Source organism: Brienomyrus brachyistius, chromosome 16 (genome assembly GCF_023856365.1).
Source record: "Brienomyrus brachyistius isolate T26 chromosome 16, BBRACH_0.4, whole genome shotgun sequence".
NCBI classification, from domain to species: Eukaryota; Metazoa; Chordata; class Actinopteri; order Osteoglossiformes; family Mormyridae; genus Brienomyrus; species Brienomyrus brachyistius.
In genome coordinates this window covers 2,471,073-2,495,247 of record NC_064548.1, presented here as the reverse complement: position 1 = coordinate 2,495,247, position 24,175 = coordinate 2,471,073, and the positions used below count along the sequence as shown (strand labels likewise).

The following is a 24,175-nucleotide window of genomic DNA, read 5'->3' as shown; positions in this document are numbered from 1 at the left end:
GGGGGTGCCTTTAGGACAGTGGAAGATGGTGGCACAGGAGGTAGTGCTTTCGTTCGGCAACTGGAGGGTTGCAGGTTCGAGCCCTGGTTCCTCCTGACCCCATCAAAGTGTCCTTGAGCAAGACACTGAACCCCAAATTGCTCCTGGTGAGCAGGTTGGCACCTTGCATGGCAGCCTCCGCCACCGGTGTGTGGATGGGTGAATGTGAGGCATGAAATGTAAAGCGCTTTGAGTACTCGTAGGAGTATAAAAGCGCTATATAAATGCAGTCCATTTAGATGCTGTATCTGTTGATAGAATAGACTGTAGAGTAGAATCTCTACAGTTGAAGAACTGCTTGTATCTGAGGTACCAACCTGGCTCCTTGATTATTTTGGTCATGCAATGCTGCAGATTTCATTAAAACATTTACCATAGCATTTGCTGCAGGAAGTTTAGCCTCAAATGCAAGTTTTTCTTGCCTTTTATTGGGCTTCTTAGATTTCAAGTGCATCAAGTTTTGCTCCAATGCTTCTGCCATTGCCTTTAAAGCAGCTCACTCTGCTTTGGCTTGCAGATAGACAACATATGCACTGAGTGAAATGCTACTGTAACTATTTAATAAAGGATAAATGGTATATGACAGATTAGATGCATCTGCAGTTTTCCAGGAGGCAGGGAGAGAGATTGAGTGTAAATAAGTAAGTAAAATTTATTTATAAAGCACATTTTTTAAAAAAAACAGTATTTACCAAAGTGCTGTACAAAGATGAGTAGAACAGCTAAAATAAACAATACATACACAAAATAAAATCTAAGGATAAGAATAACTTCTGCAAATAGACTTCAAAACATCAAAATGTCTCAAAAGCCCTAGAATAGAGATATGTTTTAAGACTGTATTTAAAAGATGAGATACTCAGAGAGGCTCTAACATTAGGTGGTTAACTATTCCACAGCCGTAGACCATAAGCACAATCCCCTTTACATTTTAAGTGAGACCGGGGGACAACCAGGAGAAGATTGTGCGATGACATCAGTGTTTGAGGGGTTGATTGGTGTACCCATTAGCAGTTTGCTAAAATATTTCCTGCCACAACAAACAGTATTGTCCTAAAGCAGGGGTCACCAATCTTTTTGAAACTGAGAGCTACTTCATGGATACTGAGCCATATGAAGGGCTACCAGTTTCATACACTCTTCTTAAATCATGTATAATAAACTTAATTTAAATGATTTTTTTAGATATTGTCATTTTCAAATTGATATAAATGCAAATGTGATTAAAGAAGAATAGTAGGGCTGTCATGCCCGGCTCGTCTGCTCCTCCTGTGTGCCACGCCCCCTGATTACCCACGTGTTTTCACCCGATTGTACCCAGCTGTGTCTAGTTCATTTGCTCAGTCCTGTGTATTTCAGTCCGTGTCTTACCTGAGTCCAGTGTCTGTCATTGATGTTACCTGGTGATGTTGTCAATGCCTGTGTCCCGTCCCGCTGTACTCGCTCCGTTTTCCTCAATTAAACCCCCGTTTGCCCCGTAATCTGCCTTCCTTCTTCCTGATTCCCCGCTTGCCCGCACGATCGCCTGCTTGTTCGTACCCGATCGTGACAAGGGCCCTATGAAATCCATTTTGTTTTTTCCCAAATTCCATTTTTTCCCCATTTTTATTTTTCTGAATTCCATGTTTTACATTATAATCGTATGTATTCACCTAAAACATGTCTAATTATGAAGTGGATTGGAAAAAAGAACAATGCAATAGGAGAAAACTCACATTCAATGATTTATTCAACAAAGTGCTGGGTTCAGCAGAACATTTACTGCTTTGGTAAAACATTTACCTGTAAACAACAAAAAACATTCATTTTTCATGCAAAAGAAAGAAACTTATGTATTTCACAATAGCATTGTCTGTGACCACTGCCCAAACATCATTGAGATTCAGTTTGCTGTTGTGGAGGGAGCCTAATACTGCTTGGGCAAACGTTGAAAATTACATCCACCAGAAAGTACTGGCCTTCAAAACCTGCACAAATGAAAAAAAATTAGAAGAAATTTTGTTAACTTTACTTTAATTAGCATCAGAATAACAATGGATAATCACCAGTAATCACCTAATAATTATTAGTCCTTCAGATACAGTTCATTTTTACAAAAAAATATTTCACCAGAAATATGCACATTTTTACTTATTGGCATAACTAACAAACGCATTGCAATATTGTAATTCATGTAATTCGCATTACATTCTTATAAGTATAATGTATTTTAATTTACTGGTGTGAATGCTATCTACTTAATTCACTCACCAATGACAATGTTCAGAATGCTGTAGTCTCTTGCATCGGTAGTTTCGTCGTCGACGACTGATATTTTTTTCCCTTGAAGCTTCTGTCACACAGCCTCCCTATGCTGCTCGAACACACGGGGTAAGTGGATTTGACGGAGGCTACTCTCGTGTTCTGGCAGCGCTCCTCCTTGTTTACAGTGCTTGACCAAAAGCGAACGTAGCTTTTTCATTTTTCTAAAGGAATGTCTAACTTTTCACACAGAGTAACAAAATCTTCAATAAGCTCACGTCTTTTTTCAGCTGATTTGTTTGCATGACCAATACTGCTGGAGTGAGCGGCTCACGCTAGTTTGCTTTTTGTCTCTGTTTCTGATGTGAGTCTTTGACTGTACAGTAAGTGGTCGTCACATGTGTTTTTGCGGGTCCAGTCTATCGTGTGCTGGTAAAACTTACAAAAGAGTTGTTCTCCCGATTCATAAAAGTTCTTTGGGTATTGTTTCGCTATAAACTTAGCACTAAGAGTCGAATTCCGTAATTTTTCTGAGGACTTCGGTGTTTCAGCTGTTTCGCCATAGCTGACCACTGACTTTTTTCCTCTGTGTCTCTGCGTTTGTGTGTGTAAAGCTGACTCCTGCCTCAACAGGTAATGCGTACAGGGAGCTACAGCAGCCAAAATTTATTAGAAACCATTGCTTTACTTTGCCCACACACCGATATCAGTGAATTATACGACATTCCGCGTTTTACAACGGATTCCATTTTATTTATTGAAAATAAATAAAAATAACGAGGAAATCATAGAGCCCTAGAATAGCAACAGGATAAAATTAAATTTTATACACTGGTGAGTTATGCTATTTTTAGAACAGGTCAGCGGGCGACTCATGTGGCCCTTGGGGGCACCATGATGGTGACCCCTGCCCTAAATTAATCTGAGTGCCAGTCAAAGATGCATGTGAACACATTTGTGGGTTTAGTAACTGCATTTTATGCCAAGACCTCAGCCCCCCTAAGCCCACAAAGCTCAGTTCCAGGAGTCCAGCTGCCCATTGAGGACCTGTGTATATAAAGAACCTAAAGTGAATGACTGGGTCCCATTCTGGGTTCTAAAGTGAATACCTGGGTACCTGGTTCCCAGTGAAAGGAGAAGAAAGAATCATTCCTAAGATTTATAACTGCTGCCTGTGGAGGATTAAGGCTGAATGCTAAAGAGGTACACATGGGATTATGGGTTTATCATATCAATGCAATCCCCGTGTCTTCTCACTGACTGCAGATAAATGTCTGATAACGTGTATGTGGTTCTCTGACTGTGTACACAGTTACCTTATTCTAGGCAGGCTGGTGAAACTCAGTGTGGGTAAAAAAAACAGCTTATTGGGGAGGAGTGATTAGAGCCCTGGGCTCTTAGGCTTGATTTACTGGCACCTTCTTGCTATGCATCATTGTAAAACTCTCCCTGGCTTACAGCTTGGGGCCAAAAGCAAACAGCAGTGATAAATTACAGCTGATGCTTTCAGTTATCTAAAATGTTACACCAATCCTCATATTCTTGTTCTGAAATCTGTATTATATATCTTTATTATTAGATTTGATGATAGCAGACTTAAAAGAGCACTTTAAAAATCATTCAGACAGTAGATAATAAAAAATGTATGAAAAAAACACATGGTCAAAAGCCATGAATCTCTATTTTTAATTCAGTGCACAGGTTCTGTACAACATACTTAAAAAAATAGAAAACACAACACTTCAAAAAAAAAGAATAATAATCATTATAATAAAAAATAATAGAAAGCCACACTTGCCACACTGAACACACAACCACAATGCTTATGCAGCTACTCTTGGGGTAGGATATAGTCAAAACTAAACATTTGTATATGTTATAGAAACCTTGTATGACTGATCAGAATTGGTTAGGTATATAATAACAAAAATAACTCACAATGATGCTGTACAGCTTGAATGGTGCTGTGTTGTAATCACTACACCAATGCATCCAATTTCCTTCTGTACAGGAGACACGGGGTCTCTAACTGAATGAAATGACCCTGCCACTCATACTGGCAAAGACCAGCAAGCAAGTCTGAGACAGCCTCACTGCTCTATCAGAATCACTCACCTTGTTTTGTAGACCTGCAATTTCAAGATCAAAAATATTTGTCAGGCTGCAAACCATCTAAGTTATTGCTGAATTGTCAAAAAATAAATAAATGAACACGGACACAATTTCCCAATTAACTGATAATGAAAAAGAGTCCGTTACCAAAGTCAGCGTGTGAACATGGAGCAGGCAGTCACTATGTTTACAACTGTGTCATGGAGTATGGCACTAGTAATATCACAATCAGGTACCTGCTTGACAATAATATCGGTTTCCTTTCTTGTTCAGACTTACATAAACATCAGGGAAACATAAAGGAGCAAGCGTCAGTCTCACTAGAGCGTATGAAGCAGCAAAAGGCTGTCGACTGCTGATTGAGTCTATTCAGTAACAGAACACTTACATTTTTCCTGGTAGTCATGCAATACACATTTGGCCCACAGCAAAAAAATAAAACGTCATAACTTCCAGAAACATCCTTGCATGCTCCCACCTCACTGGCCATGCAACAGTGCTCTAGTTAGGCAGTTTTCACTGTCCACATAGACATAAGCAAAGTGCAGACATCGTCAGCGAGAGTCATGTGACACTTGCTTGCAAAAGGACAGAAGAATGTGTGATCAAAGTTGGCATCCAGATCACTTTTTTTTTGTCCACTGCAAGTTTGGGTCTTATATGCCTACCATGCCTTTGCAATTACTGGATTACGTCACTCACATAACATGCAGAAGCACTGTCCAGGGTGACGGTAAAGGTCCTTGATGTCCAAGGGACACAGCGGCACACATGTGAACACAAATACGTCACTACTATAAACTGTTTATGTGATCCATCTGACTCAAGAGCATGTCCAGCCCTTTCCAGTTATGCAGTGACCCGCCTGAAATGTAAGGACAGAGATAGTGGGCTGTGAAGTTTTGATGACAGTTATGAATACAGCACTACTGCATATCACAGGTTTAATACCTTCACACAAAAACTTTAAATTGATACATACTAAATGAATAAAATTCAGAAGGAGCTTCACAAAATGCTCACACATCACCTTGCTCCTATTTAGTGCTGACAGGACATTCATAAAAGGGGCCCATCCTTGATTCGCTGTCACACTGCTGTTGTCCAACCAGGTAGAATCTGCATCCATATGAATCAAAACCCACACGGTGCTCTTTCACTTATTTCATTTATCAAAATGAGTTTCTGTTTAAACTAATGCTTATTAAAAGACATCACATTGTTGAGAAAGCCTGACTAACTGATAGATGGATCATTCTTATTTTCAGGGGTTTTATTACGTTTACTGCTGTTTTCCATTGGTCCTGCAGATGGCAGTAGGTACAGCTCTCTCTCTCGGCTCCTCTGACAATGACGATAACTTCATAGCAGTGTGAACTTTCAGAGAGCTTCCAGAAGGTTCACAGGGGCCAGAATGGCAAAAATGCATAGAACTCTGAAAAGACCAGGTTCTACGAAGCTTTTACAACAGCTGTGTGTTTAGTCTCTGTCTTGGTTTTATCCATACCAACACACTTAATAAATGAACAGAAAAAATAAGGACATCCCAAAGCTTTAACACGATGACAGAGCCAGTCACTTAACTGCAGGACTCCCAGTGTGTGACACTGAATACGGGGAAGTAATCCAAAACAGAGATTGAGCCCCCCCAGAGTCTCACTTGAATTCTAAAAATCTCAATGGCACTCTCTCAGTGCAGCCCTGACTGGACATGCCATAAGAAAAGATTATTTACCACCAGAATGATTGCTCCTGCTGCAACTGTCTTTCTCACAACTTTACATCAGTCCAGCTGTGCATTCTGGGCGTATGGAATTTGTCTTCAAAGATAACCATGGTCATTTTGTGAACAGGTGCTCAAAATGGTGTGTGTCATATAGAAATACTAAGTGTTAAAGAAATCACCAAAAATCCCTAAATGGGGAATAACTGCCATGGCAACATCCAAGGGCAGACCAAGACGAATGATTCCAATTTAGGTCAGGAAGTGCTCTTTTTCCACAGAAAGTCATTAGTGTCTAGTGCGAGTTGGTGTAGGATAGCTCATGAGATGGGGGTTGGGGTGTGGGGCTTAGCCTAAGGATCCAGCCCAGGGCAGATGCAGGAAAGTCTGGAAGATGTTCGGGTTAAGTGGTAGCTGTCATAATCATTGCTGGTAGCCATAACATGAGAACTACTCCACACACCCTGCCTGCAGACCCAAGGTCGGAGGATCCAGGCAAGTGGGGGAATAGTTGATGTGCGGCTCCTTGATCCACAGAAGGGGGGCGCCATTCTTGGCCTCCTGGTTCTTAGATGTGCCACGACTTTTGTAGCGCACCAGGAGAATGGTGATGAACAGCAGGCCAAAGACAGGGAATGGGTAGAAGAAAACGAAGTAGAAGAGCGAGTTGCTGGAGCAGACGACTGACATGAGCGTGGAGGCTGGGGGAAGGGACAGATATAGGGGGAGATGAAGGGGAAGGGGGAAGGGGAGAGGAAGGGGAAGAGAAAGAAAGAGGAAGGGGGAGAGGAAGCAAGGGATGAGGAAAAGGGAGAGTAAGGGGGAAAGGATGCAAGGAGGAAGAACAAGGGAGAGAAGAAGGGAGGGAAGGAGGAAAAGGGAGAAGGGGGAGAAGAAGCAAGAGGGGAAGGGGTAGAGGAAGGGAAGCAGGAACAGGGAAAGGAAGAGGGGGAGAAAAAGAGGGAGAGAGTAAGTGGGAGAGGAAGGGAGAGGGGAAGGCGATGGGGAAGAGGGAGAGGGAGGGAGGGAGGAAAGGAGAGAGGAAGAGAGAGTGAGAGGGAGAGAGTAAGGGGGAGAGGAAGTCAGGAACCAAAAAGCATGTGGGACATTCTTCTTAGATAAAGCTTTCATCTAGAAAAGCATGAACATTCAGATTCCCATCTAAGGCAGAACTGCAATTACTGTTACAGCATTTCATGTTTACTTTTTAATTTCTGTGACTCAATGGAGCCATAAAGGCACAGACAGAGATGGGAAACAATGTGCTTTTCATTTCTAAGGATCCAAAATCAACAGCAGCTCTGCCATTAAGTCACAATCTGGTTAAGCGAAAAACAGTGCATGACCAATGTCATCGTCAGGACCTAAACTCCTACTGGCAGTGAAAAGTACTCCTTTGCACAAAGTGGCTCAAGCCTAGGCCTACCTGGGGGCAGTACAGTCACCACAGTGATGCCAGAGCGGCTGGTGGTGAGGCGGTACCACACGCCACGTGGGTTCTGCAGCCATTCCTCCACAAGGCAGGAATAGTTTCCTCTGTCACTAGGCTGCACCTGCTGCACACTCAGGCTGTAATGGTCGGAGGATGGCCTCTCAAACCGCAAGCGTGAATCCGGCCCCGGTACCTCAGCGGGGCTGCAGTTTCCGTTCCCAAAAACAGCGTCATGGCCGATGGAGAAGATGCAGTCCTCAGTCATGCCCTCGTGCATTGCACGAGACACATACCAGGACACAGAGAAGCGAGAGTCCCGACTGGACTGGGATGGGATGCTACAGCCCAGCCGGATCGAGCCAGCCTCCTCGACAGTCACGTTGGAGTCAGCCTCCATAACCTGCAAGTGGACCTCTGGGGTGCAGGAGGGGCAGAGAGAGACTGCAGTGAGATACAGTCTGCTGGCATTTATAAATCCATATGCATATGTCTGTCAAATAAAGTGAGGAGAATTCATTTAATCAGAAATCTTACATTATTATGCACTTATGGTTTTATCCAAAGCATAGAGTTTCACCCTTGTTCTGATGTAAGTGAGGTAACTTCTGACGAAAACATGTGGGGTCTGAAGATTGTTTTGTTGAAAAGTTTTGGTATATTATAGTACAGTAAAACCTTGGACATTCGCGAGGTTACGTTCCAGAACCCGTTGCGAATGAGGAGGATTCACGGATATTTGGTACTAAAAAGTCACTAAAAATAGTAATATGTGCTTATTTCTGAAGATTAAACCCTAACACTTTAAACACTTTAATTTAATTTAAAACTTAGCTTAATACATTACCTTTAAAAACCAACCCTTTCAGTGTTTATAGCAAATGCGTTTCGAGAGGGAAATCCGGGACGCATTTGCTATGTACATAAACTTTAGCACCTTTCAAGAAATTTATAATTTTTGTCTGTTGAATTTACATTAAGGTGTACTTACTATTGCAAAATGGTAAATTAACTATTTCCTAATATTTATGTAAGCATTAGCATTCCTGTCACGTATTGCCGGGGCACGGACCGGGGAAGCAGGGACATAAGGCAAGGAACCAGAGAACACAGGGTTTAATGAAAAGGTAAAAACAAGCAGGACAACAGAACAGGTAGCAAACTGAAAATGACGTTAATGACCAGACTCGGGAAACATACTTAAATGCAGACTTAAATACGCTGGACTAATGACAGTAACTCAAAACAGGTGATCACACAGGGATTCCACGCAAGGTAAGTGAGGAGGCAGAGCACATGGGAGGATCAGACAAGCAGGTCATGACAGTTCCAAAGAGAATAAACTTTGCGTATGGGATTCGCATTTTGTAATGGTACCGTACAGTATGTACATAAAAAGTAACGTTTCCATAAGAAAGCCACGTTTTTTAAGGGGTTTTAACTGATTTATATTGTATGTCTTGAACTTTCCCCAAAAACACTTAGCAATTTTTCTTAGCAATTTTACACTTAAAAGCACGAAAACTTATAAACTATGAAAATTAAACATAAACAGCCGTAAACAGGGTTTTTTGAGGATTTCGAAGATGTGCGAAAAAAATTACGGATGCAAATAAGTTTGGTTCCAATGAAATTTTTGCAGATCTGTGAATTCTCGAATCACGAAGTGTGAATGCACGAGGGCTTACTGTATATTCTTACTAATTCACAGACTTTATATTTTTCTAGACCCATATCAATAACCACTAGCTAGATTTATTTGCTTACATCTTGACACCAGCTGTTTAAAACACACACACATTTGTTGCATTTGGGGGTGTCCCCACATTTGTTTTCTCCAATTTAAGCATTTAAATGTAAAAGAAATAAACAAACATGCCCCAGTGTCACTCCAAATCAGCTAAAAGAAGCCATTATCGCTTCAGTCCAAATCACTGACAAACCATTAGTCAGTGAGAGCAGCCAGTTGACAGAGCCCTACTATGGCTCTGGTGTTTAATATAGTGTAGAATAAATACTCAGAAATAACAGAAGTGTTTCATTCTGTTTTGATGCAGCAGTGTAACCAAGTCTGTTCATTTATTTTTTTCAGGACTCGGAAGTTTGAATTTGACTTGGGATCACAATCATTATAACAAGTAAAGACTCCATGTCTTTATTTTAATATCTTTAATATGGGAGCAGGTGGTACTTAAAGAATATGCAGGGACTACATGTAGCCTCCAGTTGCAGGTCAGTAAGAAGCAGACAGTGTCCCAGTGAGTTACACCAGCCAGCTAGATGCTGTGGATTCTCCTGTGCATCAGGCAACAGTTGTCTCCCCTACATTGATTCTGCAGACACTCAGGCAAAGGGTCAAGCTAGCAGTGGAGTGGCTGAACCCTGGGCAATCTTAAGCTTGGTTAAGCTTAATGGTCTGAGCCTTCATACTTTATGTCCAAAGAGTTAGGTTTGTTTGCAGGCACTGATTATGAAGATGATCTTGATAATGAGTTTCTGTGATGATCCTGATGTGGCAAACAGTCAGGTGATTCTTTGAACAGCAAAACTCTGTCTATACTCTGTAAACCTGATAGAATTAGGTTAGCTGAGAATCTCAGGCCTGTTCCTCCACCTCCTGCACATCTCCCCTTCCAATCTACCAGGTTGCCTGCAAATACCAGGCATTCTTTCCATATCCTATCCAAAGCTGGGCCATCTGGCTCTGCTTGTGTGCAAGCACCAGCGCATGATCGGCCCCCACACCACTGTACCTGGCTGCTTCACCAGCACTGGCGTATGCTCTGTCCCTGCCCCACTGTACCTGGCTGCTTCACCAGCACTGGCGTATGCTCCGTCCCTGCCCCATTATAACTGGCTGCTTCACCAGCACTGGCATATGCTCCGTCCCTGTCCCACTGTACCTGGCTGCTTCACCACCACTGGCATATGCTCCGCCCCTACCCCACTGAACCTGGCTGCTTTATCCACACTGGCACATGCTCCGCCCCCACCCCACTGTACCTGGCTGCTTCACCTGCAAAGGTGCATGCTCTGCCCCCACCCCACTGTTCTTGGCTGCTTTACCTGCAAAGGTGCATGTTCTGCCCCTGCCCCACTGTACCTGGCTGCGTCACCAACACCTTGGTGAAGCCGGAGGCCTCGCGGCCCAGTAGGTACCAGGCGCCACTGGGGTCAGACAGCCACTCCTCCACCACACAGAAGTAGTAGCCTGAATCGGCGAGCTCGGCGCGGTGCAGTGTGAGGCGATGCACCTGGCTTGAGAGACGCTCCGCCTGTACTCGACTTTGCAGGCACTCCTCCTCTGCGAAGGCGCCATACGTCAGTGCGGACTCCTGGTCAACCTTCAGCAGGAGCTCGGCCTGTGCCTCCCCAGCCCCGCCAGTCCTGCTCCGGCGGGTATACCACAGCACTGCATGCTGTGCCTCAAGACTGGTCTGGGCCACAATGGAGCAGTTAATCTGAATGCGGCCATCCTCCACGAGCACCACGGTCTGATTGGTCTGCTGGAGGGTCAGCTTGCTCACTGTAGGAGGCAAAGATGCAAAAGGTCAGAAGGAGATACCAAAAGGTCAGCATTACTAAAAGAGGGAGATGTGGTTTCGGTGAAAGCAGAAATGCATGGGAGTCAGAAATTTAGACAGGGGGGCGTGGAAAAAGCTTACTAGTAGGGTGAGGTTAAATCCATAACCTACACAAAATAATTTTACAACCAGCTAGAAATTATATTTAAGTAATCATGTATCTACATTTTCACCCCAAAACATTGAATTTCTCATATAAATCACAACAGCAAAGGTCCTTTCAACCTGAGAAAAAAAAGAGAAAAGAAAAGAGAAAAATCATTGCCAGATTTTTATAAATATCTTTGCATCTTCCAAGTGTCTATCCAGAAGTGGACAGTGCAGGTGGACATCATGGACAAAAAACATTTTAGAATATATTAAGTACACTTAAAGATAGGTATGGGCGGATTTACTTCGAAAAGACATAAAATGTATAGGTATATGTTTTCTCATATTTGTTTTAAAATTGTTTATTTCAAATAAAACGCAGGGTTGCCAACTTCGGTCAGCTGGTTGGAGTGAGATTTTCAAATCGAGACAAATGCATTTTCATGTATGCAACAATTTTATTACCTTATAAATGCTTTTGATGTTGCCAATTTTAGGTTTGTAATGGAATAATACAGCATATATTTGCTGTAAGATTTCTAGCGCGAGCCAGATGTATGAGAATCGGCAACCCTGAAAACGTACGTTTTGTGTTTCACGAGTTGTTTTGTACAACAAATAACACTACTTTATACAGTTGTAAAAAAGGTAATCCTTGACGAACATGAAATCACCAATTTTAACCATTTTAAAAAATACTGCATTTGAAAACTTTTCAGCTGTTAGGAACATTACAGCTTTTTCTTAGATTCGCTGCTGTTATTAACACTAATGGCACATTAGCGCAAACAAAAGGGCTGCACACACCAATGTATGTCTTGCTTGTAGTTGGAGTTTGACGTTCATTGATATGGGAAACGGGCGGTTCTAGTGTTAACTGGGCAATATGCTGATGAAGCGAATATGTTTTACTTTATAATTTGCTACTATATAAAGTCAGGACCATACATATTTGGACAGTGACACAATTTTTACTATTTTACCTGTTTACTGAAATATATTCCAGTTTCAGCTCGTTAACATGTGCCACCCTCTTTTTAAAGGGGCCAAAAGTAATTGGACAATTCACTTAAAAGCTATTTCATGGACAGGTGAGGGCAATTCATTCATTCTTACATTATAAATTAAGCAGATAAAAGGCCTGGAGTTGATTTCAGGTATCTTGTTTGCATTTGGAAGATTGAGGTGTGAACATGCAACATGCAGTCAAAGGAACTCAGTATGCAGGTGAAACAGGCCATCCTTAGGCTTCGAAAACAGAAAAAAAACTATTTGAAAAATTGCCACAACATTAAGAGTGACAAAATCCACAGTTTGGTACATCCTGAGAAAGAAAGAAAGCATTGGAGAACTCAGCAACGCAAAAAGGCCTGGACGTCCACGGACGACAACAGTGGTGGATGATCGCAGAATCATTTCCATAGTGAAGAGAAACCCCTTCGTAACAGCCAACCAAATGAACAACACTCTCCAGGAGGTAGATGTATCAATTTCCAAGTCTCAGAATAATGGAAAGAAAAAAGTGTGGAGAAGGGCTGGAACAGCTTATGATCCAAAGAACACTGCATCATCTGTGAAACATGGTGGAGGCAGTGTGATGGCTTAGTTGTACATGGCTGCCAGTGACACTGGGTCACAGTGTTTCTTGATGATGTGACACAGGATGGAAGCAGCCGAACGAATGCTGAGGTGTTCAGAGACATCAAGTCTGCTCAAATCCAGTCAAATGCAGCCAAATTGATTGGGTGGCGTTTCATAATAAAGTTTGACAATGATCTAAAACACACAGCAAAAGGAGCCCAGGACTATATTAAAGCAAAGAAGTGGAATATTGTCAAATAGCCAAGTCAGTCACCTGACCTCAACCCCATTGAACATGCATTTCACTGGCTAAAGACTAAACTACAGAGAGAAAGAGCCTCAAACAAACAGCTACTGGCAGAGCATTAAAAAGGAGGAAACCCAGAGTCTGGTCATGTCCATGAGTTCAAGACTTCAGGCAGTCGTTGCCTGCAAAGAGTTTAACTAAGAATTAGAACAGAACATTTTATTTGCAGTTATATTAATTTGTCAAATTACTTATGATCCCCTGAAAGGAGGGGATTGTGTAGAAAAATTACTTTAGTTCCCCACATTTTTATGCAATGTTTTTGTTCTACCCACTGAATTAAAGCTGAAAGTCTGCACTTCAACTGCATCTGACTTGTTTCTTTTAAAATTTATTGTGGTAATGTACAGAACTTAAAAATTAAAAAATTTTGTTTATGTCCAAATATTGGGCAGCATGGTGGTGCAATGGCTAGCACTGTTGCCTCACACCTCTGGGACCTGGGTTCGAGTCTCCGCCTGGGTTACATGTGTGTGGAGTTTGCATGTTCTCCCCATGTTGTCGTGGGGTTTCTTCCAGGTACTCTGGTTTCCCCCCACAGTCCAAAAACATGCTGAGGCTAACTGGAGTTGCTAAATTGCCCGTAGGTGTGCATGTGAGAGTGAATGGTGTGTGAGTGTGCCCTGTGATGGGCTGGCCCCCCATCCTGGGTTATTCCCTGTCTGGTGCCCATTGTTTCCAGGATAGGCTCCAGACCCCCCGCGACCCAGTAGGATAAGCGGTTTGGAAAATGGATGGATGGATGTCCAAATATTTATGGTCCTGACTGTAGCCCCGAGTAAACAGACCTAACAATGTCCATGGTGGCAACAATGACAATTAATCACTTTCACTTCACTGATTTAAAGACATTAAAATCACATTGTTATTGGCCATGTAAAATGTAAATTGCACAAGCAAATTGCACAGCAGTTCATAAGTCTACAGTAACTACACTATCAGCATATTTGCACCGTTTCTTATAGTCCATAGCCTATAGCCTATTGTTGTCACAGGGCATGGACCGAGGCAGGATTCAAGGAGTCAGGAAACACGGGGTTGAATTCAAAGTAAAAAATGAGCAGGACCACGGAACATGCAGAAATGACAAAATGACGTTAATGACCAGACTGGGGAAACATACTCAAACACAGACTTAAATACAACAGACTAATTAACGACAATGAAAAACAGCTGGTAAAATGGGGATTCCACATGAGGTAGCAAGGGGGCGTGGCAAACAGGAGGATCGGACAAGCAGGGCATGACAATTGTTGTATAGTGTATATTGCATTGTCACAACCTCTCCTAAAAGTCTTTTTAGATAGTATTATCTTTTTTTTAGCTATGTATATATGTATATTTGGGGATATATGTACAGGTATTATTATCCCCTATCGCCCCCCAATTACCCTCACTGTCAATTTGAGTGTGCTGTTGTGTCATACTTTGAACTTTTAGTCCCTGGAGAATGTTATTTAGTCTCATTGTGTACTTTAATGTATATGGTTGAGATGACAATAAAGATCTTCTACTATTGTTATTTCGTGGACTTTGTTTTTCAGTGTTCATTTTCCACAGTAGTGCTTCTGTTCTGTTCCTTTCTGGTTCTGTTTGATTATCCTTGCGTTTTATTCCTATTGTTTAATTCCTAGTTAATGTTTCCTAGTTTTTGTAAAGCTCCTGTATGTGCCCATTAGTTATTAGTTCTACCTTTTGCCCGTTTCCTTGTGCCAGTGTTTGTTGATTGGTTAACTGATTGTCTTACACCTGTTCCTTGTTCGCCGCAGTTTGTTGTGTATTTAAGTGTCTGCCCTGCTCTGTTGTCCAGTGAGTCATTCTATGTTGATCTGTGAAAATTATGGCCTGTTCAGTTTGATAGCTCCCCTGGTGGTTTTTTTTTTGCCGAATTAAATAAACACCTGTTGTTTTGTGAGCTGCCAGTCGATCATCACCTTCTCTTCCTGCCTGTGCCATGCCCTGCTGCCTTAACAGAGCAGTTTCAGAAAATGGATGGATGGAAAAGCTGCAGAAAATGGTAATGTTTTAATCACTGATTTAAATAAGCTCACTGTTTTACACCTCTGGTCTTCTGTCTGTGGTGAAAGCTTCCTGTGTAGAAACTAAACCTTGTTCGATTCAGGGAGCACTGAGTAAGCCTTTCCCAGATGACTTCAGGGGTTTGGAACACACCACCTACCTCGTGCCCCACATACACCTGAACTGTCAAGTGACCACTTCTATGCACTCTGCACTTCACACATCAGTCTATATGCTGCTACAGTGCTACATGCGCAAAAATATAGTACTGTGTACTATATCAAAATGCCACTGACTACAAAATGCACACATAATTACACCCCATTATGCTTGTATTTGCCCTCCATTCTAGCTGCTGAATGCAACATCTTAACAAATATCAATATCATCAAATATCCTCAGTACTTAATTTTTTTGTGAATTCTTGTTTAGTCTTCATTATAATTTATTCTTCATTTATTGTTATGTGTTTCCATTTATAGAATCACATCATCTCATCTCACTGTATATATGTATACAGCAGAGATTACATTAAAGTTTACTTTGACTTTGAAAATAATATACAAATCAGTGGATAAGTCTGCTGATAAACTGTCAGTGATATTCTACCAAGAGAAAATATTTGCAACTCATGGAATGGGAACCCACAGATTTAGCTCATCCCAGTGCTTTGGCAGTTATCTGGTGCAGCAGACACTGGCATGCTGAAGTAAGCTGTCTCTTAAGCTGACCCTCAAGATCCTTGCAGAAGATTCTCATAGAAGACCTGTCAGTTATGCTAAGAGGAATTTCCTTCATCTTTCAGAATTGATTTTGTTATGCGTGATATGCTGCTAAACGTTCTGAAGCTGCCAGTGCATCACTGTAACAGGCTAGGAAACATTTGGTCTCTCCTCAACATGTTTCAAAGGAACTATGCCCATCATGTCCAAATGAGTATGGCATTCACTGCTACAGTAATGTCCTTTAAGGGACTGGCCAAAAATAATATCTGCTCTATATTTCCCATCACACTGGATGCACTACAATTTGCTTAGTGCCGAAACAGATCCACAGACGATGCAATAGCTCTTATCCTGCACAATGCTCTCAACCTGGATGACAGGAAAAGGGACTATATGTGATTCCTGTTCATCAATTACAGCTCCTCTTTTAATACGAAAATCCCTATCAATCTTGTTGGCAAGCTCAAGTACTTGGAGCTGAACACTGCCCTATGCACCTGGGCTCTGGACTTTCTGATAAGCAGGCCCCAAATTGTCCCAATGGGTGGAGAAACATCACCAGGAATCACCCTAACGCAGAAACCCCCCAGCGTTGTATGCTGAGTAACCTGCTTTACTCCCTATACCTCCATGACTATTGCCACATTCAGTTCCAACAAGACTGTCAAATGCGCTGAAAACACAGACATGGTGGGTCAGATCTTCAATAACGATAAAATAATCTACCATAAGAAGGCATCTTATTGAACGGTTACTTCAGCTAAATCTGTTCAGTCTCAAGCAAAGGAGACTGAGGGGGGACATGATCCAGGTATATAAGATTCTAACAGGTTTGGATGCTGTTCAACCAAATAGTTACTTCAGCATTAGTTTAAATACACGAACTCGTGGCCATAGGTGGAAATTAGCGGGAGAACATTTCAAGCTGGATTTAAGGAAGCACTTCTTTACACAGCGTGTAGTCAGAGTATGGAATAGCCTTCCTGATAATGTAGTGCAAGCTGAATCCTTGGGTTCCTTTAAATCAGAGCTAGATAAGATTTTAACGACTCTGAGCTATTAGTTTAGTTCTCCCCAAGTGAGCTTGATGGGCCGAATGGCCTCCTCTCGTTTGTATAGTTCTTATGTTCTTATAACGGCAAGCTCCTGAACATCAACAAGACAAAGTAGCTGATTGTGGAGTTCGACACGCAAAAGGGTGAGGCACTATAACCCCCTCACAAACAGGACAGGTGAAGAGGGTGTAGTTTGAAATATCTGGGTGTCTGTATCATATAGGACCTGACATGGACAGCGAGTGACACATGTCAATGTCTCCACTACCTCGGGGTGCTTAACAAGTTCAGACTGGTTGCCAACCTTCTGAAGGTATTCTACACTGGCACAGTGAAGAGAATCTTGTCTAGGAGCATTACTACCTGGTTTTGGAGGTAAAAACAAGCAGGACAGTGTAGGATCACACATGCACATATCACAAAGCTTAAATTCCAGGTGGCCTGAGACAAGGCCTACCCTGGTACGAGAAGGCACACATCGACCTAGGCCCCAAAGGGGGGTTTGTGACCCCACACACACAGATAACAAGGGAGGCCAGCACTCCAACTTTTATTGCTCAAAGTTTTAACGACCTACAGACAGCGGAGTGGACCCCAAGGACAGGGGTCCCTCGACTTGGCACACAACCCCCTCCCCAGACATCCTGCCTTACATACCACTCACCGAACAAACCAACACCCCAAAGAAAGTTTCTTTTAAGTTTGGCTTTTGTATATCTGTATATGTATTTACTCTTGACTACTAGTCTTAATATACAGATATGCACAGGTTATGTTCGAATGTGTCTTAACTTTTGGAGATTCTTTTTCTTTGTTTGACAAACCTTCTCCCCCCCCCTTTTCTTTGCCACATTCCTCGGCAACCCTTATCTGATCTTTGTATTCTACCATGCCTATCTAAGGGTAAGATGTGCTTATGACATGAGAATATGTCATATAATGTCTGTATAAAGGGTAATATCTGTTGAGGTACAACCTAAACCACCTGTACCATATACTGGTGTGAGTAATAGAACATAACATAATAGCATAATATAAGTAATCATTAATTAATCATCACAGATGGTATTTGGTGTGAACCGCTGGGCTGGTACGGCATGTTTGGTATCAAACCGAAGGAAAATCACTCCAGTTTCCAAATCTGGTCAATGGTTACCACAAAAGTGGATATATCAAAAGTTACACCAGCTTAATGAAAATCACCATTACCAGAGAAGTCAGTCTGGTCATAAATCCCAAAAGGACTGATACCGACCCCCTTCCGAAAGCCCGCCAAATGGATGGTCAGCCATTGGTCCAGGACTCGAATTCCTGGTCACTCCTAATCACGAACTTTATGCTATAAAACCTGGCATCTCAGAACAAAGCAGCGGAGAAAATCGGGAGAAAAAGGGGAGAAAAAGGACAAACAAGCAGCGTTCTTAAAGCCCGTCGGTGAAGACCCAAAGAACTGCAACTCAGCCCAAGCTTCACCAGAAGAAAGAACCGGAGGGACTCCACTCCAACAACCGCTGCAAACACCGCGCCTCCCTGAGAGCCATCACCCATCAGCTCATCAGCCACTGCAACCAACTGCAAAGACCTCCTTCTTTCCTGCATCCAAGTAAACCAACTTCCTTTCCTTTCTAACAACCTAAACTGTCCTATTCACCTGCTATATTCCTTTAGGTTTATAATCCTTACAAACTGCTTGCTTTGCAGAACAGTTTTTCCCTTTTCAGGTTAATCATTTTAAATCTGGTCATTGCATTTTCATGATTACATCGTTTGTGTCTATTCCGTTATTTCATGTTTATTGTTTGTTAGGTGTAATGTCTGTCTTATGTTAGTTGTAGGAATAAATGCATGTCTTTTTACACAACTTCAGCCTCCGTCATTGAGTGCTCACAATAGTCCCTGCCTCTGTGCGATCTGGCTACTACGCTCTGAAACCTCTAAACTCGCCTGAAATATCGCGAGACTCTCTCTCATCGGCCGTGAGGGGAGCTTCGCTACCGATCGTTTACATTACCTGGTGACGCAGCTCGCTGGACGAGCCTAGTAACCCAGGTTATTAAGCGATACTGGTTATTAATGAATCCCATTTAAGTCTCACATTAACAGATATCGGGGATTCGCAATTGAGTTTGGAGGAGCCGACCATTCGGCATAACAATTGGTTAATAATCAGCATTAAATAATAATTAATTAAAAGTTAATTAATTTCAAAACATATTGGTGGAGATATTAAAATTTACCTGAGCTAATAATTCCTACAACAGCATAGCCCAACTGCATAGATGTGTCCTCCTGAACCAGCCGGCCACTCGCAGGAAGCAGAGCAAGGATTAAGATTAAGGACTATGCTATTAATAATGAATAATGAATTCACATGTACATTTGTATTTGCATATTCTTGAAACAGGTCACTGTTTACACCAGTTTATTTCCTTTATCTGTATGGATTATCCTATGTCGAAGTATTAGGACCACAATGAGGAAAAACATTCTGGCACTTCAAAAATGAAGTCGTAATTCTGGGCTATGTGTTATTTAGACGGGAGATGTTAGAATAGCCAATTGTGGGACGGAAGTATAGAGACAGGAACAAACCAGAGTCGTGATAGCGGAATACACAGTGTGCTTTATTATAATGCTAATGAAGTTTTTTTTTTTAAATAACCTTTGGTTATTGTTTTATTTTATTGGCCACATTATTATTATTTGGATGTTTAAAGTGTACAGTGCTGATAATTTTACTTGTGGCTTTCAATATAAAACTTGAAATTACTCCAGTTTGTATCAGTACTTTTTGAACATTTTCAGCTCATTTTAACAACGTGATAATACTGATAACTGTGATCATTTTGGTCTTGATCATTTCAACATTAAAATTGCATACCGATTCATCTCTACTCGTCACTTTATGCATTATCATTCCATATCATTCCATTCAAGAGAACCAAACATTATTTTACTGCTGTTAATATACAGCTGTCTGGTTTTGTATATTTTGCAGTCATTTTATCATGATTGTTTTTATTATTTTATTAGCATTAGCATTATATTTTATAGTATTTTGTTGTCCTTAACATTGCATACTTCCTTCAGCACAATTCAGAAAGAATGAAGCAGGTGAAAAATCATTTCACTACACAATAGTACAGTATATAACTGTAATTGTGATACTTTACTAATCCATCCATTTTCCAAACCGCTTATCCTACTCGGTTGCAGAGGGTCTGGAGCCTATCCTGGAAGCAATGGGCACGAGACAGGGAACAACCCAGGATGGGGGGCCAGCCCATCACAGGGCACATTCACATACCATTCATGCACACCTACGGGCAATTTAGCAACTCCAATTAGCCTCAGCATGTTTTTGGACTGTGGGGGGAAATCGGAGTACCTAGAGGAAACCCCACAACAACATGGGGAGAACATGCAAACTCCACACACATATGACCCAGGCTGAGACTTCAACCCAGGTCCCAGAGGTGTGAGGCAACAGTGCTAACCACTGCACCACCATGCTGCCCCCTACTTTACTACTCCCTGTTGTGAAATTCACTATTAACTTAGCCCACCCTGCTTTCCCTGCATATACATAAGTACATATACAAGTAAGAGCAAGTTTGGGTATCACAGTGAAGAGTCAATCACCTGTGTTGCCTTCGGAGTTGGGGGTTAAGGCCCTTGTTCAAGGGCCCACAAACACATGACTATTCTGCCGAGACTGGTCTCAAACTGGCAACCTTCTGATCACAAACACAGAGGTTTAGCCTACTGAGCGAGCCACCACCAAAATCAGCACAGAGCACAAATGCAGTACCTACTGTAACTAGCAGAAATGAAAGTTGAGGTTGCCACATTTGGGGAATTCACAGGGTTAGCACAGCCGCAGTGGCATGGCCGAGCCTCACTCTGGGTGAACCATCTTTGTGATCATGGCATTTCCCCTGCCAGGTAAGTTGTACATGTAACAAATAAAATTTGAAACTTGAGAGAACCCTAACTGCCTGCAATGGGCATAAACTGAACCCCCCAGTTAAACGCTCTCTTACCATTTAAGATCCTCAAGAGAAATTCATCTCCACAAATTACATGAAATGAAATGGCTTTTATTCAGAGTTTTTCATGAGAGAAATCCATCAAGTGGTACGGCTGCATGAAAAGTGCCTCTCTGCAGGATCAATCTTTAAAGAGGTAGGCGGATGAAGACACAGCTCTCTGTGTTAGGCAGGCTTAGCATCCTGCCGTGTGATGACTGTGCTCAATCTGTCACCAGCACTTACTAATTGGTGCACACATAATATACACAACAAAATAATCTCCTACGTCTCTACCAATTTTGTGTAAGAGTATCTACAGATAACTTTGCCACTTCAAAACCTACAACAACATTGACAATTTAAAACACAATACCAATATAAGTTATTTCACAGTTCATCACATTTTCACTGGATAATTTAAAAATGAAACTCATTCAGACATTGGCAATAATGCTTTTTATTTGGAGTCAATTCATGGAAATCACCTGAAATATCCATTTCTTTTCATTATGTAGCAAAGCCTTATGTCCAAGAAGAAAATGAAGCTATGATATATTTTCAAAAACTCAGTAGTCTTCCTATAGCAAATCAGATCACACCTCCATTCTGTTACTGTCTACCTACAAAAGGTTTCAGCAGGAGAAACTTGTGCTGAGAAAGGTGCACTGCTGGACGGACGACTCCAGCTCTGTATTTGAACTATGTTACTGGCTGCATCCAGAAATGCATTGATGACATGGTCCCCAAAATCACTGTCTGCACTAGGGCTGCAACTAACAATTATTTTAGTAATCGAGTATTCTGTCAATTATTTCATCGATTAATCGAGTAATTGGATAAGAATACTTTTGTTTTATTAAAGAGTAATAGTAACTATTCAAAAAAGAAAAAAATACAGGTCTCTTCAAACGAACAACTCATTGGTTTCCTTTTTAGAGACATTTTTAATGGTTAAACTGCATATAATATCTGTCAAGAGAATCAAACCCTTTTAGTGCATTTATTTACATGTTTTTAAAGAAAATACTTTAACTCTTGTGTACATGGGACTTTCAGGAAACGCTATTACATCCCTTGGATCCTTAGTGACCCAGCATACAGTATATAGGCTATATTTAAACATCAAACCACAAATAACCGTAACTGTGCAGACTTTACTGAATACACCTTCCTCAAACTCTAAGAACAGTTTCTAAAGAAATTTAGCTTTTTATATCTCAATCTGTATCACAATGGTCCTCTGACAAGCTGTAAGTTGCTACTTTCGCATGCAGCACGCTAAAACTTAAAAAATCATTTGAAATTTTTTTTGTCAAATGATAACATCAAAATGTTAATGTTTCAAACAATTTTGAACCATTTTCCAATTGAAATAATGTACAAATAATAATATTGTATAATCTTCCATAAAGGCTGCCAGACAAAATATGCCTTTTAATTTATTTACTTGTATAGAAAGCACCCTCCTTTCAAAAGTTCCCAGTGATTAAAATCCATTATCATTCTTTATCCACAAAACAAGATAAATTGGGCAGATTGGGCAAACATTGCAAAAACTACCAGCATATGAAATGTCCCACTCAGACCTTGTAATAACGTGCTTGCAAAAAATGCTATTTTTTTGATTGCCTGGTAGGTGACTATTAACTCTGTCTAACTCAGTTGGGCAGCTATTTAACTCAGTGGAAAACTCCACTCCGTATGCCTGCGCCTCGTCCGTTAATTCAATATAACTGAACACCTTGGTGGGCGTTATCCCTTACTTCTCAGCATGAGAAACACAAGGTGTGGCGTGTGAACTGGTTGAAATGTGTGTCTCACAGTCAACGCTAGAGACCCTGACTTACACAACCCGCAACATGCCTTTAATTCATAAATAAATCTAGCCAGCAGATCGATCTTTCATTTTTCACAGAACAAAAAAACAATGTAACGTTATCTTGCTAATATGCACTGACACATTTCGGAAACATTGAGATGGCGGAGGACGCAGGTAAAAGGTATTCAATCTTATTGAAGTACAAAATTAATTCCATCTACTCTATCTTCTTTTCTGCATTTTCATGTAACTTCCATGTCAGTGCTTGTGATCAAGCAATCAGCAAGTTTATCACTGTAAGCACCTCTTCAGTAGTGCCTCCCAGGAACTGAATCAGAGTTATGATGATCTTGCTCACACAAACATGCATACACATACACAACAATTCTTGCTCTCTGTGGGTGTTTCATGTTATATATGACTATATGGGGGCAACATTTGGGCATAAATGAGGGACATATTTGCAAGTCACACTGGTGCGACTAGTTATAAAATTTAGTTTCCAAAAAGGTCACAAAATGCAACTAAGTGGTCACAGCCTGAAACCCTGTAAAGCAACACTTTTGAGCATTATGTTAGCCAATCACCAGCGACTTTAAATCTTTATACAAGTATGCTGCATGCTTACTAGCTCACAAACACTGAGATTTACTGTTTGGGTTCTGGAATTTGGCACTGAAAGAAAAATAATTTTTTGGATTGAATCATTTTGGTCAGTACCACAAAAGTCCCGAAGTTCAGTACCCAGCCCTAGTTGCAACTAACAGTTGCAATACTACTTCATGCTGTTCGTGACTGTTAGTGCTTGGATCCTGTATGTTCTACTGGATGGCAATGCTTTGAGTGGTGCAATAAATTCTTAAATCCACTTATAGTGATCATGTCTATCTGGATGAAATCGATCACTATATACATACAAACATTATAACCAATTTTTTCTTTTTTCTTTATCTCAGGCAAATTACCATCTACTGTAATTGACACTTGTATATTTATTGTTTATCATGAATACAAGGTAATAAAATGGACAGTCTCACTTTTCTTACTTCCTCCCCCACCCCTTCTGGGGTGTGCTGCCCGGAGAACCATAACATCGAGGAATTTATGCTTCTGCTGCCTGCAAGACCACTACCTCCACTTCTGGCAACTACCCTCCAGCCTGCCTGCCCTTGGCTCACGGATGCCTCTCCTTCCTCCCCTGCATATTAGCTTAAACTATATAATTCTTGTTTTGTTTGATTTTTCTGCTGGCCCCTGGAGGATGGGCCCCCCCTTTGGGTCTGGTTCCTCCCAAGGTTTCTTCCTCTTAGGGAGTTTTTCCTTGCCACCGTTGCCTTTGGCTTACTCACTGGGGGGTCTTTACGTGGCAGAAATGTAAAGCGCATTGAGACAATGTAATGTTCTGATAATGCGCTATATA

The 24,175-nt window shown here is 41.4% G+C and overlaps 1 protein-coding gene and 1 non-coding gene across 3 annotated transcripts in view; both read right to left on the bottom strand.

Annotated features, from left to right (window-relative positions):
- Nucleotides 1–1,730: 1,730 nt before the first annotated feature.
- The window catches only part of igsf3 (immunoglobulin superfamily, member 3), a 220,961-nt gene continuing 198,516 nt past the window's right edge, over nucleotides 1,731–24,175 (bottom strand). The window contains exons 7-10 of one of the 2 annotated variants that reach the window (XR_007382881.1): nucleotides 10,648–11,070; nucleotides 7,542–7,961; nucleotides 5,423–6,816; nucleotides 1,731–5,257 (exon numbers count right to left, since the gene is read on the bottom strand). Coding sequence is in view for 1 of the 2 variants with exons in the window: in XM_048979018.1 (XP_048834975.1) it covers nucleotides 6,566–6,816; nucleotides 7,542–7,961; nucleotides 10,648–11,070 (1,094 nt within the window). In the remaining variant the exon portion in view is untranslated. Of the gene's footprint in view, nucleotides 6,817–7,541; nucleotides 7,962–10,647; nucleotides 11,071–24,175 lie in introns of both variants that reach the window. The other variant, XM_048979018.1, reaches the window with a different exon arrangement.
- LOC125710368 (U1 spliceosomal RNA) lies at nucleotides 20,695–20,858 on the bottom strand. The gene has a single exon (XR_007382974.1). It is a non-coding gene; the product is annotated as a U1 spliceosomal RNA (small nuclear RNA).